Source organism: Cyanistes caeruleus, chromosome 8 (assembly GCF_971803275.1).
Source record: "Cyanistes caeruleus chromosome 8, bCyaCae1.hap1.1, whole genome shotgun sequence".
Lineage (NCBI taxonomy): Eukaryota > Metazoa > Chordata > Aves > Passeriformes > Paridae > Cyanistes > Cyanistes caeruleus.
In genome coordinates, this window is record NC_141708.1 from 12,934,940 (window position 1) to 12,946,829 (window position 11,890).

General features: G+C 45.1%; 1 protein-coding gene across 3 annotated transcripts in view; it reads right to left on the minus strand.

Moving 5' to 3' along the window:
- SUFU (SUFU negative regulator of hedgehog signaling) overlaps window positions 1-11,716 on the minus strand; it is an 89,556-nt gene extending 77,840 nt beyond the window's left edge. Inside the window, exons 1-2 of one of the 3 annotated variants that reach the window (XM_086899101.1) lie at window positions 11,395-11,716; window positions 5,687-5,821 (exon numbers count right to left, since the gene is read on the minus strand). In XM_086899101.1, the coding sequence (XP_086755227.1) occupies window positions 5,687-5,821; window positions 11,395-11,594 (335 nt within the window). In that variant the 5' untranslated portion in view covers window positions 11,595-11,716. Of the gene's footprint in view, window positions 1-5,686; window positions 5,822-6,191; window positions 6,509-11,394 lie in introns of those variants that run through there. The other 2 variants (XM_086899100.1, XM_086899102.1) reach the window with 2 other exon arrangements.
- Window positions 11,717-11,890: the final 174 nt, after the last annotated feature.

The following is an 11,890-nucleotide window of genomic DNA, read 5'->3' on the forward strand; positions in this document are numbered from 1 at the left end:
AATTCAACTACCATGCTGTAAATGTTAAATGAATTTCCTTCAACGCTTCAAAAAACCATTCCAAATCTAGCACAGTTCAAGAGTAGTCTCGTCCCACAACTCTTGCATATAAACACAGAAACGCAGCACAAAGCGGGTTGCTCTCCGTAGGTGGCCTACATCTTTCATTTCATTAAGAGTACTACCTCCAGCAAATGACATTTGGAAGCCAAGTGCACTCTGCCTTGGAGGAGGGAAAATCAGATTTCCCTGTGGTGACCATAGCTTCAGGGGAGGTCTGCCTCCAGCTGTGAAACACAAGCCTTAGAGGGTTCTGGTGCAGGGCAGTGACTGGAGGACACCCTCAGTGGGACACATAAATAGGCATGATGCTTGGTTTAACAGGGCTTTATTTGTCTGGGAAACAGAGAATTGAACCCTACATGACCACACTTACGCATATGCTTCTTTAAGATGTCTGAACTCACTGGTCAAATTCAATCCTGTCCACAAAATGTCACATTTCTGCAAAGTATATTTTGCAAGCGAAGGATCTACAGGTGCTCCCATTAAGCAAGTTTCAGTAGAAGCACATCTGTATTTCTGTACACAAGAGAATCCATACAGGTGAGATTTGTTAAAAGTACCTCATGTTAAGAGAAGCTCATTTTAACTCATATCTTTATAGGTAAGAAAATAATCTAATTACAAGACAAATCCATTAAAAGACAGATTTCATTTTTTATAAATAAAAAATAGACATTTTTATTTTAGCTGTTGTGCAGCTAACCCACCTTGGACCCTCTCTCCTTCAAGTCCTACCTCTTGTACCTCTTTCCTAAACTGATGCTCACTGATATCCTCTCCCATGTAATTCCTTTTAACTGAAGTAGATGCTCCACCTCCAGCAATCTTTCATCTCTCAAGGTAGACATACTGAACCTTACAAATCTTATCTGAAATATGGATCCACCACCTCTCCCTAATTTACTATCTTCCAAAAGGGCCTCTGTTTTATCATGGAAACAAAGAAGGGCAGAATCAGTCTCCACCACTTTAAAAGCATTCAGTTACCTTGGAGTTTGGTGTAATGTTTCAGCAGTGCTTTAGACATGTGGTTTATAAAGCACTTAGGGACCCATTAAATATCAAAATTTAAGGCTAAAGGCTGGCAAGCTGAGGGCAGTGAGCTTTCAAATTTATGAAAGGCTACAGAACTAAGAGGCCACTAAAGTGACAGCTGTCAGCACCACTCTGTCCTACATTCATGCAGGTTCAAAGCAGAAGCCAGCATGCACTCAAAAGAAAGAGAGCACTCGTTCCAACTTCCAGGCTATTTTCTAAATACTCTTTTCAAACTCCTTTTATACTCAGAAAAAGCCTTCCAGAAAACATCCACCCCTCTGCAAGCCCTGCATTGGTTACCTGATCCAGTTTTGCGCTCCTTTTTCTTCCTCCCAGCTCTAACAAGCATCCTTGCCCTTTTACAAGTTAAGGTCATTCAGAGGATCTATACAAGCAAGCAGAACACAAGCTGGACTGAAGATCTTGAAAGGCTCATGCTTACCCTCACCTTTAATAGGGAGGCACCACCCACAGAGACAACACGTTATCCCGGCATGCACTGCTCCCTCCTGATCCAAATGGAAAGCAGCACAAATCAAAAGGACCACAGCAAGTTGGAACCTGTTGTCTCAGCGGGTGGTACCCTGCATCTGTAATAGAGATGAAGGGAGCTGTAATCTCTCCGGTTTTATGCAAATGGGATGCTGCACTTCAGATCCTGGCTAGGGGCCAGGAAAAAAAACAAAACCAAAAACCCCAAACTCCACCACCCTTGTCAGTATGAAGCTGATGTAGTAAACATCAAAACACAGTTGGCATGTCACTTTGTGGGATGTGGGAAGACCACAAATAAAAATCTTATCTCAACCTATTCATAATTTAAGCCTTACTTTCTATTTCAACTCTGAATTACAACCCTGCAATTTTAATACAAATAAGACTATTCAAGGTGTTTAGGAATTCTATTGCATCATGGTTTTCACTTTCCATGCACTTCTTTAAAGTGTTAAGAGAAAGGATGAGCACTCAAACTACAGAACAGTTAAGTGGAGATTCAACCTTGGCCTTAGAGCAAACTGAAGACACAAGCCAGTCTGGGAAAAACACGTTTTCCATCTTAGTCTCTGGACAGCCCTGCAAACTTGTGCCAGCACAATCAGGGTCTGGCACACACTGTGGCACCACAGTACAGAATCAGAGTGGGTAAAGTTGAAAGGGATCATAGTGTGTCATCTGGTCCACCCTTCCTGATCATGCAGAGTAATCCCAGAGCACATGACACAGGATTGTGTCCAGGTGGATCTTTACTATTTCCACAGCCTCTCTCTGTTCCAGTGCATGGTCACCCACAACAATTAGGCTCTTCCTCATCTGCAGGTGGAACTTCCTATGCATCAGTTTCTGTCCAGACTCCTGAGGGCTGCTACAAAGGCAGCACTCAGCAGTAGTTGAAGCTGGCATTGCTGCTGGTGGAGTCCAAGTCCAGCCACACCTGCTGATGCTGCCCTGTTCTCCAACATGGAAAAAGTCATCATAATGTTTGTAAACTGCAGGAATGATCAGGCATCTGTCCCTTGACCTCGCTGATGGTCTGGCATCAGAGCACGAACCTGCAACTGCCAGCTGAGGCACTGGCTTTGTGCAGACACACAGGGACACATTCCTTGCTGCTGGCATTGCTGTGGGCAGTTGCTGCCAGCAAGGGGTGGAGAAGAGCACAGGACTTAGCATCTCCTCTGCCACAGCTGCACTGGCCACACGCTTCCTGCCAGCAGGCTGTGCACACTCACCGCTGCAGTGCAGAATCTCTTCAGAATGCAAGAACAGTCCAAAAAAAAAAAAAGCCCTCCTTTAACCCTGCTGAATAGATTCTAGAAGCTACACATTTGTTTTTATTTGAAAGAAGATAGAAAAAGCTAAAAATGGAGTGTAACTTGCAAAAACATCCTGGAAAGATTTCTGCTGCCACTCAAGTTGTGCAACATGCTCGACTGGAGAGACTTATTTCCATGCAAGCAGCTTGGCATGAAATCCCACTGAAAGGCCTGTGGTTCCCTAAAACTGTCATGACATCATGATTTAGGATTTTTAGAACTATCAGCCCAGCACAGCTGGTGTCATGGTTGCCATTATACCATGAAACACTGAGGGGTTTTAAACGAAAAAGGTTTCCTTGTTTGAAATTCTTAGAGTTCTTCCATCTTATTCTACAGATTCTTAAAACCAGTCTGGTTCTGTAAGCAGAGTATAGCTGATATGTAAGCAGAGCAGGAAACAGTGCTGCTTTAACTGAAAATAAATCTGTCAACAAGGAGGCACCAGGAGAGCTCTACTTCAGACCTTTCAGGTTCTTATTAAAAAATATAAATTAAAGTCAAAATTTTCACATTATTTGCTACATCTGTTTGCTATTCTAGTATAAATAAAAATACTGGGGCCTCCAAGTCAGTGTTAGTTCATTAAAAAAAAAAGTCCTTTTCATTTAATATTGCATGATAATTGTTCTAGACTGTATTGTATTACCATGAGAGGTCCACAAGAAATAAGCTATGCATTACCCAAACTGGGCAATTAACAAGACCTTTGGCAGTGTTCTATCTTCACCTTTCTAAAGCATAAGGCACAGCAAGGCTATGGAAGCACATCCCTGTTGTAGGAACCTTGCTAACTGTCACAAGCAGATCCAGCTCTGCACTCTTTGTGGACAGCTGGAAAAACCTAAAAAACCCAAACGCTTTCCTGTCTCCAGAGGCCAGGGCAACTCAGTAGAGTTCAGTGTCACACTGGTTTTAAAGGAAATATACCAAAGATTTAAACAACTGCCCTGCCATCCCATGGTCCTGCCAAGCATTCCACAGCACTTTACCTGGGACAGCAGAATCCCAAAGCCTTTCAAGCAAAAAAGAGACATATTTTCTTAAAAAAAGATTTATTAAATTCCCTGTCAGAGAACAAGAACCTCCTGAGTGCATAGGGTTGGGCTGGTGACGTGAAGTTCCTATAGCCATCAAATTTCAAGAGCAGTTTTAGCAAACAGCAATTGCTCTTGGGAGTGAGAACTGCTGGTGAGTGCTCAGCTCCTTTGAAAATCTTCTGTCAGCCAGTCTACAGTGCTCATGTACCAGCTGGTAACTTCATGTTCAGTGTTTAGGAAATGTGTGGGTCTTGACAGTTCTACCACATGCACAATTGTATATTAAGACTTTTGGACACAAGGTAGAACTGACCTACTTGACAGGACAAATACTATTAAGCTTTGTAGCTCCAAGAATGAGACCAAATTAAAGGTGATAGACTGAAGACAGCCAGACATCTCAGGGCAAGTGACACAATGACACAGTGCTGAGGAGCTGGGGATGCTGTTCCAGCCACACAGAGAGAAGGGAAACACACACCTGATCTATAAACAAAAGCACCATATGAAGACCTACACGTTCACACTAAGTTCTCTTGTGGAAGTGAGGGAAGGAAGCCTTAAATTTCATTTATTTCACTTGCCCTACTTCTGCCCCTGCAACTAATGACTGGGGTTTACTATTAGTAGATGTGTTGGTTAAATGTCCCAGGCAGATCTCTGTGACATTAGGGTCCTGTATAAACTCCAGACTTGTTTTCTGAAAAACAGTTCTGTAATCACAAACACAAGGACTAAAAACCCAGGAGAAATTGCCTTGAGGAATGTGTAAAATTAAAGAAACTGCCCAACTGCTGCTGTTGCAAGAAAACCACTTTGCACAAAAAGCAAAGATTCAGCCACCACAAAAAAAAAACAAACTGGTGGCTGAATCTTAACCAAGACAAACAAAAGGAGAAAAGCTTGTGTGAACAAACCGGAGCCTTTGCTGCACCATTCATCAAGGACATTTATCCTACAACTATAACACAGTGCAAAGGTAGTTTTAGTAAACAGTAGCAGCAGAAACCTTGTGCCATTTCTGGCTGGTTAAAATGCCATGTTCACAGCCTCAAAATCACGATGTCTTGGCAACTGCTACTCATTTTAACTGGAGTTAAGGAGTAAGGTCAGCTAATGAAAGACAATAGGATTAGCTCATGCCACCTGTTTGGCCTAACCCAAAGTTCCTGCTAGAAACCATCCATACCAATAACCTAAGATAATAATTTAATTACTGGAGAATAGACAGTCAAACAATTAGAGTTTTAGGCTTCTGTTACACAAATTGGCACTTTATACAGCAGCCACTGGGGTGGCAGTCTGCTGACAGTAACACTGCTGTGCCAGCAACAGCAAAAATGCCCTTACAGCAGTTTTCCAGAGGAAGGCATTTAACATGCACAAGGAGGGGTCAGGATTTAAGTACAACCATACCAGATTGCAGAGTGTGAAAAACACAACAAGACAGTCAAAAGAAAATTTCCCAACCAGTTAAAAGAAATTTAAACAAAAACTTACTCAACACTGAAAGAAAATACACTGCATTCAAAGCCTGCAGAGGGAAACATAGAATTTCTTCTACATACAAGAACAGGCATACGTCATCTTCTTTGAGACCAGGGCTCAAAAACCTAGGGTGTTCTCAACTGAAAACCAGCTGTTCAAATAATATGAGCAGCAGGACAGGGTTTTACCTGCACACCCCCAAAACACAATGCCCAGCTACAGAACTTAAATAACACTTACTCATGAACTCGGTTGTCTCCATACAAATCACTTAACCCAAAACTGACATAGTGCCAGTGCTCAGGAACATTCAGCGCTGGGTTTCCCAGGTTTCTGTACATGCTAACATAGTCCAGAGGGTCAGGTCCTCCCAACCTGCATTAAAAACAGAAAAATTCTTATGTAAGTTAGTTTACTCAAGACAAATGGTAAGTCTCCCCAGGTTCTAGAAGAGGTTGTACAAAGACATCATTTAAAACAAAAATTAGAACATTCAAATTACCTCTAAAATAAAAAAAAAAATTGAGGAGAAAGATTAGGTTAAGTCCAGAAAGCTTTGAGCACAAGAAGACAAAGTATATGTGTGCAACCCGCTAAAAATGTTTTTAATGTTAAAGCATAAAACCCTCTGGAAAATCCTATTAAAGCTTCCACAAAACACAAAGAAAATTGAAAAACTGTAGTAGTAAAAGAGCAATGACTGTATCTGCACTGCAAGCTCTTAATTCAGTCCAGAGGCACATACCTCAAAAAAAATGATGCTATTCCTCAAGCAGATTTTGAAACAACTAAGTTTTGAGGAGAGTAATCCATGCTTCTGAATACAGACAAATTAGTTCAAACAGCAGAGGAGTCTAAGTATACAGCACTTGCGTTAACCAAGAATGAGTACAAAGCACCACTGTACCCTCTGCATCAACATTAGGATGGCTTCCTTAAAAGAACGTAACTCAAAAGTCAATGCAGCAAAGGCGGGTAACACTGAGCAGCAAACACTAAAGCCTGCAGCCACCCTTCTTGCTACAAGGCTCAGGGAATTGAGGCCATGTGTCAGCCGAGAGCACAGCACATCCTCCTGCCACTCACGTCATCTCTGTCTGAGCAAAGACAGGACAACTCCCTGCTGAAGGAAGGAACCCGCTGGACTGTTTTGCTGTTTGCCCTGTCAATCATAGAACACCTACCACAAGCAGTTACGGCACAGCTGAGCAGTTGTTTAACCACTTTGTGCCTAGAACACACTGTGCCTTCAAGTAAAACTTTCAGCTGCTCCAAACAAGAAAACCCAAACTCACACAACCCTATTCACTGGAACCAATGATTCTACAACTAAGAATCAATTCCTTTCATGTCTATTGTCTGTTTAGACCCTGACACAATCATTTGCAGGTTGCAGGGCATGTTGGTGTTTCCTTCACTTGTCCTGGGGGTTTGTGTATCATCATACACAGTCTCCATGGCTGGACAGATGGATCCAGCCCTAGTGACAGTAAGACACTATTATAAATCCTCTGCCCTCCTCCTGTTGTCCAGCGTTATCAAGTCTGTACAAAACAGCATATCAGCTTGATGTACTAAAAAGCTTCTCCACAGGTATGCTGTGCTGCCTTGCTCCTACTGCTGCTGGCAAAAAAAAAACAGAGCAGTTGTCTAACATGATTGACTTTACCTAGGACAGCTTCCCCCTTTTACGTCATATAAGGGATCAGGGTGACTGAGACCAGTTGCAGTTTCTCCAGCAGGTCAGTCAATGATGCAACCCAGGATAATGGGACAGGACAGAGAGGATAAGCAGCTCACTCCCAGAAGTGGCACAGGTGTCCACTGTCAAAGCCTACATCAGAACAATGCAGCCTTCTTGTATGACAAATGGCATCTTCATGGCATAGAAGGCAAACTGGTGAGCAAACACGGGGAGAGTGTGTCAGACCCCAGGATGGAGCTGAATCTGATCTTCAGTAGACACCTGAGAAAACCTGTTTACAAAGTCTAGCAATAGTTTGAAACACTCAGGAAAAAACAAGTCTCTTCTGACACCCTTTCCTCACCTGTTCCCTTTCATTGGCATCAGGTCACACTGGAACTGGAGATCTCTACCAAAAACACCCATTCGAGTGGCTCTGTTCAGAGCATGGCACCTGTGTCCTGTGTGCTCAGTGTTCAGCCCCCCAGGGATCCATGATGGAAGCAGTCAGATGGAAGCAATTCCAGCCAGGATAGTTGCTTACCCTTGAGGAGAGGCAGTGAACAGCAGCAGTTCACTGCTGTTCAACACATACAACTATTACTGGACTGAGAAGACTCCAGAACAAGGGAGGTTCATGAGAGTCAGTGGTCATAGCAGCTGTATGGACTTTGCAATGAAGGGATCACTGCTAAGCAACCAGCATCTCCTACATGAAGAAAACCTGCTTCCAAACTGGGTTTAGTAACACTTTAGAAGTCAAACAATCAATTCTGGAACACTGCTGACACAGGCACTCTTACAATGACAACACACAAGACAAACCTCTACACTCTGTAGTCCCTTTTCAGGACAGGGACTGTTCCATGAGTTCATGCTTTTCCCTAGGGCTACTCAAACATACTTGTCAGGTCTGATGCAGATGGCCAGTCCTGTCTAGGACAGCACCAGGCAAGCCAGACACCCCTATCTCACTCCTGCCAGCAATCCTATGTTTGTCTCCAAAGGCCAAACTTCTCTGGAGACCTGCAGCACCACACTACCCAAGAGGTGGCCACAGCCATGTGGCACCAGGTGGCCTGGAGGAGCTGAGCTCAGTCCTGCCCAGAGTTCACTACCAACTGGTTCCCATGTTGTTCAACAATCCAGTCATACCATCTTTAGTCGCTGAGAAATGTAGTAGGCTTGGAAGAGACGTAGACTAAAAGCCTGCAGCAGTGACTAATTCAATTTTGAAAAACAAATATCCAAGCCATAGACCTATCCCAAAACCGCTGCAACTGCACAAGCATTCAGCATGAGCTTTAGGCCAGCTCTGCAGTACACAGTAACATAGCCATGACAATAACGCTCACCAAAGGTTAGTCAGCACAGATATTCATCCAGTTTCGGTGGCAGGTTTCACTGCTCTACTGTCAGCGCTGCTGTGGTACATCCTCCCGCCCACAGCTGCCGCGGCAGGGTTCGACCTTGTATCACAATCTACATATCAGTACATGCACTCACACAAAGAGCTGGAAGCGTTGGAGGATTTTATTAGGAAGAACCCAACTTCAAAGCCAGAAGTACAGTACAAATTTGTTACATTCTCTATTCATGGAGCTTATTCAGGAGCAGGAAGGGCCGCCTCAGGGGAAACCCTCTATTTGCATCTGCACCAAGAGTCTTCTTTTGACTGATGCTAAGAGCACTCTGAAGTTTCTGTGTAAGGAGAAACAGCAAAATGCAGAGAGGAGAGACACCCACAACAGAAAGAAATTGGAAAACTCCTAATTCATTCACCCTGAAAAGTCTTTAGTGTATTGTTTGCAGTCACTACCCAGCAGCTGACAATAGTTCTGCTTCTCACAGCTACCTTTCGACAGCCCTTCAGAAGTAGTTTGTGATTCCCAAAAGGCCACAGACCACAACTTACTTCACAGGTTTTTGAGAGTATGGTCTAAATTTAAGACAGGTGATAAAAACCCAATAGTTGAGCCCAAATTATGCCTATTTCAAAACCTATCATAAAAAAGGAACAAATTTGCTTTTTTCACCAGCAATTCAATTTGAGAACTCTACCACATTTTATAATAAGAGTGGACACTGGATATCAACAGAAAAACTCCATCTTGGTGCATAGCCTTCACAAAAACACAGAAATTCTTCCAGGAAGTTCTGATTGAATCCCAAGCTCTCCCCCAAGATATGCAAATAGCATTTTAAAATACTAGTTCCATTAAATAATCCACATGGCCAAACCCCTTAATGCAATAGGCATGGCGTTCTGCAGATTCTCCAATGTTACACAGTTAGGATCTGCTCTGATCTGCAAGCCAAAGACTACAACTTCAGCTCCCTGAATGAAAAAAACAAATTGCTGTTAACCATATAGAAACTGATATGTACAATTAAAAGCTGATTAGTCTTAGAATATTTCTCCTAAGGCAGGGAACTTTGTTCAGCAATTTCCTCTTCTAATCTAAACCAGCTAATAGCTGGCAGGCCAGGCAGAGAGAGTTGTGGCAGGAGTCGTTCTATCAGACTTAAAAAAAACAAGCTCCAAGTTTCACCCAGCAACAGGAGAGAAAGAACTTGTGGCGTCCATGGAGGCTTTACCTCACACAAGTATTTCCTGCATAGGACAGCAGTAGGAAGCTCACCTCTACAACAGAAGCTCTCACTGCTGGCTGAGCTAACAGCTGGAGGAACTACTAAGTGGGAAATGTCAGGATAAAGAGGCCTTCACATTTCTTCTTACTTGCAATCTGCCACCACTGCCAGCAGCAACTCTTAGTGTTTGAGCTCCAATTGCAGCGAAACCCTAATCAGTCCCTTAAGCAACAAGGGTGTTTGCAATTCTTTACTACACACCTAAATTTCCCTCAACCTCCACAAATCTTACACCAATATAACTACTATGTTCTAAGCTTTTGATAGAAAAAAAGTGCTAATGTGACTGAAATGCTTCATGAGTATCTAAGATTAGGCATATGTGTAAAAACAGACTTATCAGACCACCACCAAAGTAGTGATGTGGACAGATGACTCAGAAATTATTGATATTTGAGGTCTCAGATTTGCAACATCTTATCTCAGTCCACTGTGTCATTTTAATACAATATTCCCCTAGACAATAAGGGGAGTATTGTATTAAAACTTCAATAACAGACAAACTTCTTGCTAGAATCACTTAAAAACACTTCTGGGGACAACAATAGCAATATATTTGTCTGTCAGAGCAGCATATAGGGAGGATATTATTCTGCTGTAGCTCAGGACTCTAATTAAAGACATACAGGTTGAAATGAGCTACAAATAAAGAAGTTGAGCATTTTCTAATTTTTTATATGCAGAGGTAGGGGCTGGCCAATGTCATGTAAAGCAAACATTCGGGGGGTACTTGATCATCTTCCTTAGGCCCAGAAGAGGGGACTGAGCAGCTAAGCAATAGCAAAAAGAACTCCACACAGGATAAGACGCTAGTCGTTTATCTTGATAGCTAAACATCCAAGAACTTCCTTCGTGCCACTCTCCCACATAAACAACTGCTGTTCCTAGTGTCAGACACTGTGTCAGCAGAGACACTGAGCAGCAGATTCACAGTCAGCGATAACACACGGCTACGTAAGGCCAAGAGAAGCTGGCACTGCTCCGCGGGCTTTATGGGTACACACGGCATGTGTCCGGCCTGGAGGCTGCAACAACGGGTTCGCTCCGGTCAGTGCCGCCACACTCGAACCCCAGGCTGCCGGACAGAACACAGAGCTCGTGTCTGCTGTCCAGGGGGGAAACTCCAGACCCTCACCTTCTGTGGGAACACCTCCACTGAGTAATACGCACTCCCTCTTCCTAAGATTTGCCCCAGCCGGGCCTTCATCAGCCACCCGTCATTCAGGGGCACTCCAAATTACCGCAGAAATCCCAATTCACTCTTCAGTCTTCACTGCACCCCTCTCCAGACCCTCCTCCTATTGCCAGCACATTCTCCCCAGCAGCCCTTCCAAACTCACGCCCTAGGCAACCAATTGCACCCCCAATGCATCCCCAGACCCGCTGCATATCCCAAAAACTCTTGCATCTCACCCCTGAGGACGCAATCCCCAGTCCCTCTCCCCTTTGTGCAGCCCCTCCACCTCACCCCGCGCAACAGCCCCAGCGCTTCTCCCAAACCTCTCCCACTCCCACTACTCCTCCCAAACCTTCTCCTATCCCACACAAGGCGCCGGCCCCACTGCTCCCCCCAGTTCCGCACAAGACCCCGGCCCCATCCAGGCCGCCTCACCAGTACTTGAGGATGGCGGTGACCTGGAGCGGGTTGGGCTGGTCGGGGTAGAGGCGGCGGCACTCGCCGTAGATACCGTGCAGCCCCGGCGGGAACAGCGACGGGAAGGACCCGGACCCAGACCCGGACCCAGACGCAGACCCTGGGCCGGACCCCGGCCCGCCCGCGGGGTGCCCCCCGCCCGGCCGCACGCCCTCCATGTCCCGGAGGCGGCTGGTCCCGGCCCGTCCCGGTTGGTGCCGAACCCGCTCCACTCCACTCCCGGCCCGGCCCGGCCCAAGCGGCTGCGTGGGGCCGCGGGGAAGGGGCGGGGCCTACTGCCAGGCCGCGTGAGTGACAGACCAACTTCGCCAATAGAGGCACTGCGCGGGGCGTCGCGAGGAGGAGGCAGGGCCCCGCTGCATGGGCGGCATGAGTGACAGGATGACCTGACCAATGGAAACTCGCGGCCCTGAGGGCGGCCGCACCTCTGCCCCCGCCCCACGTTACGTTGCGG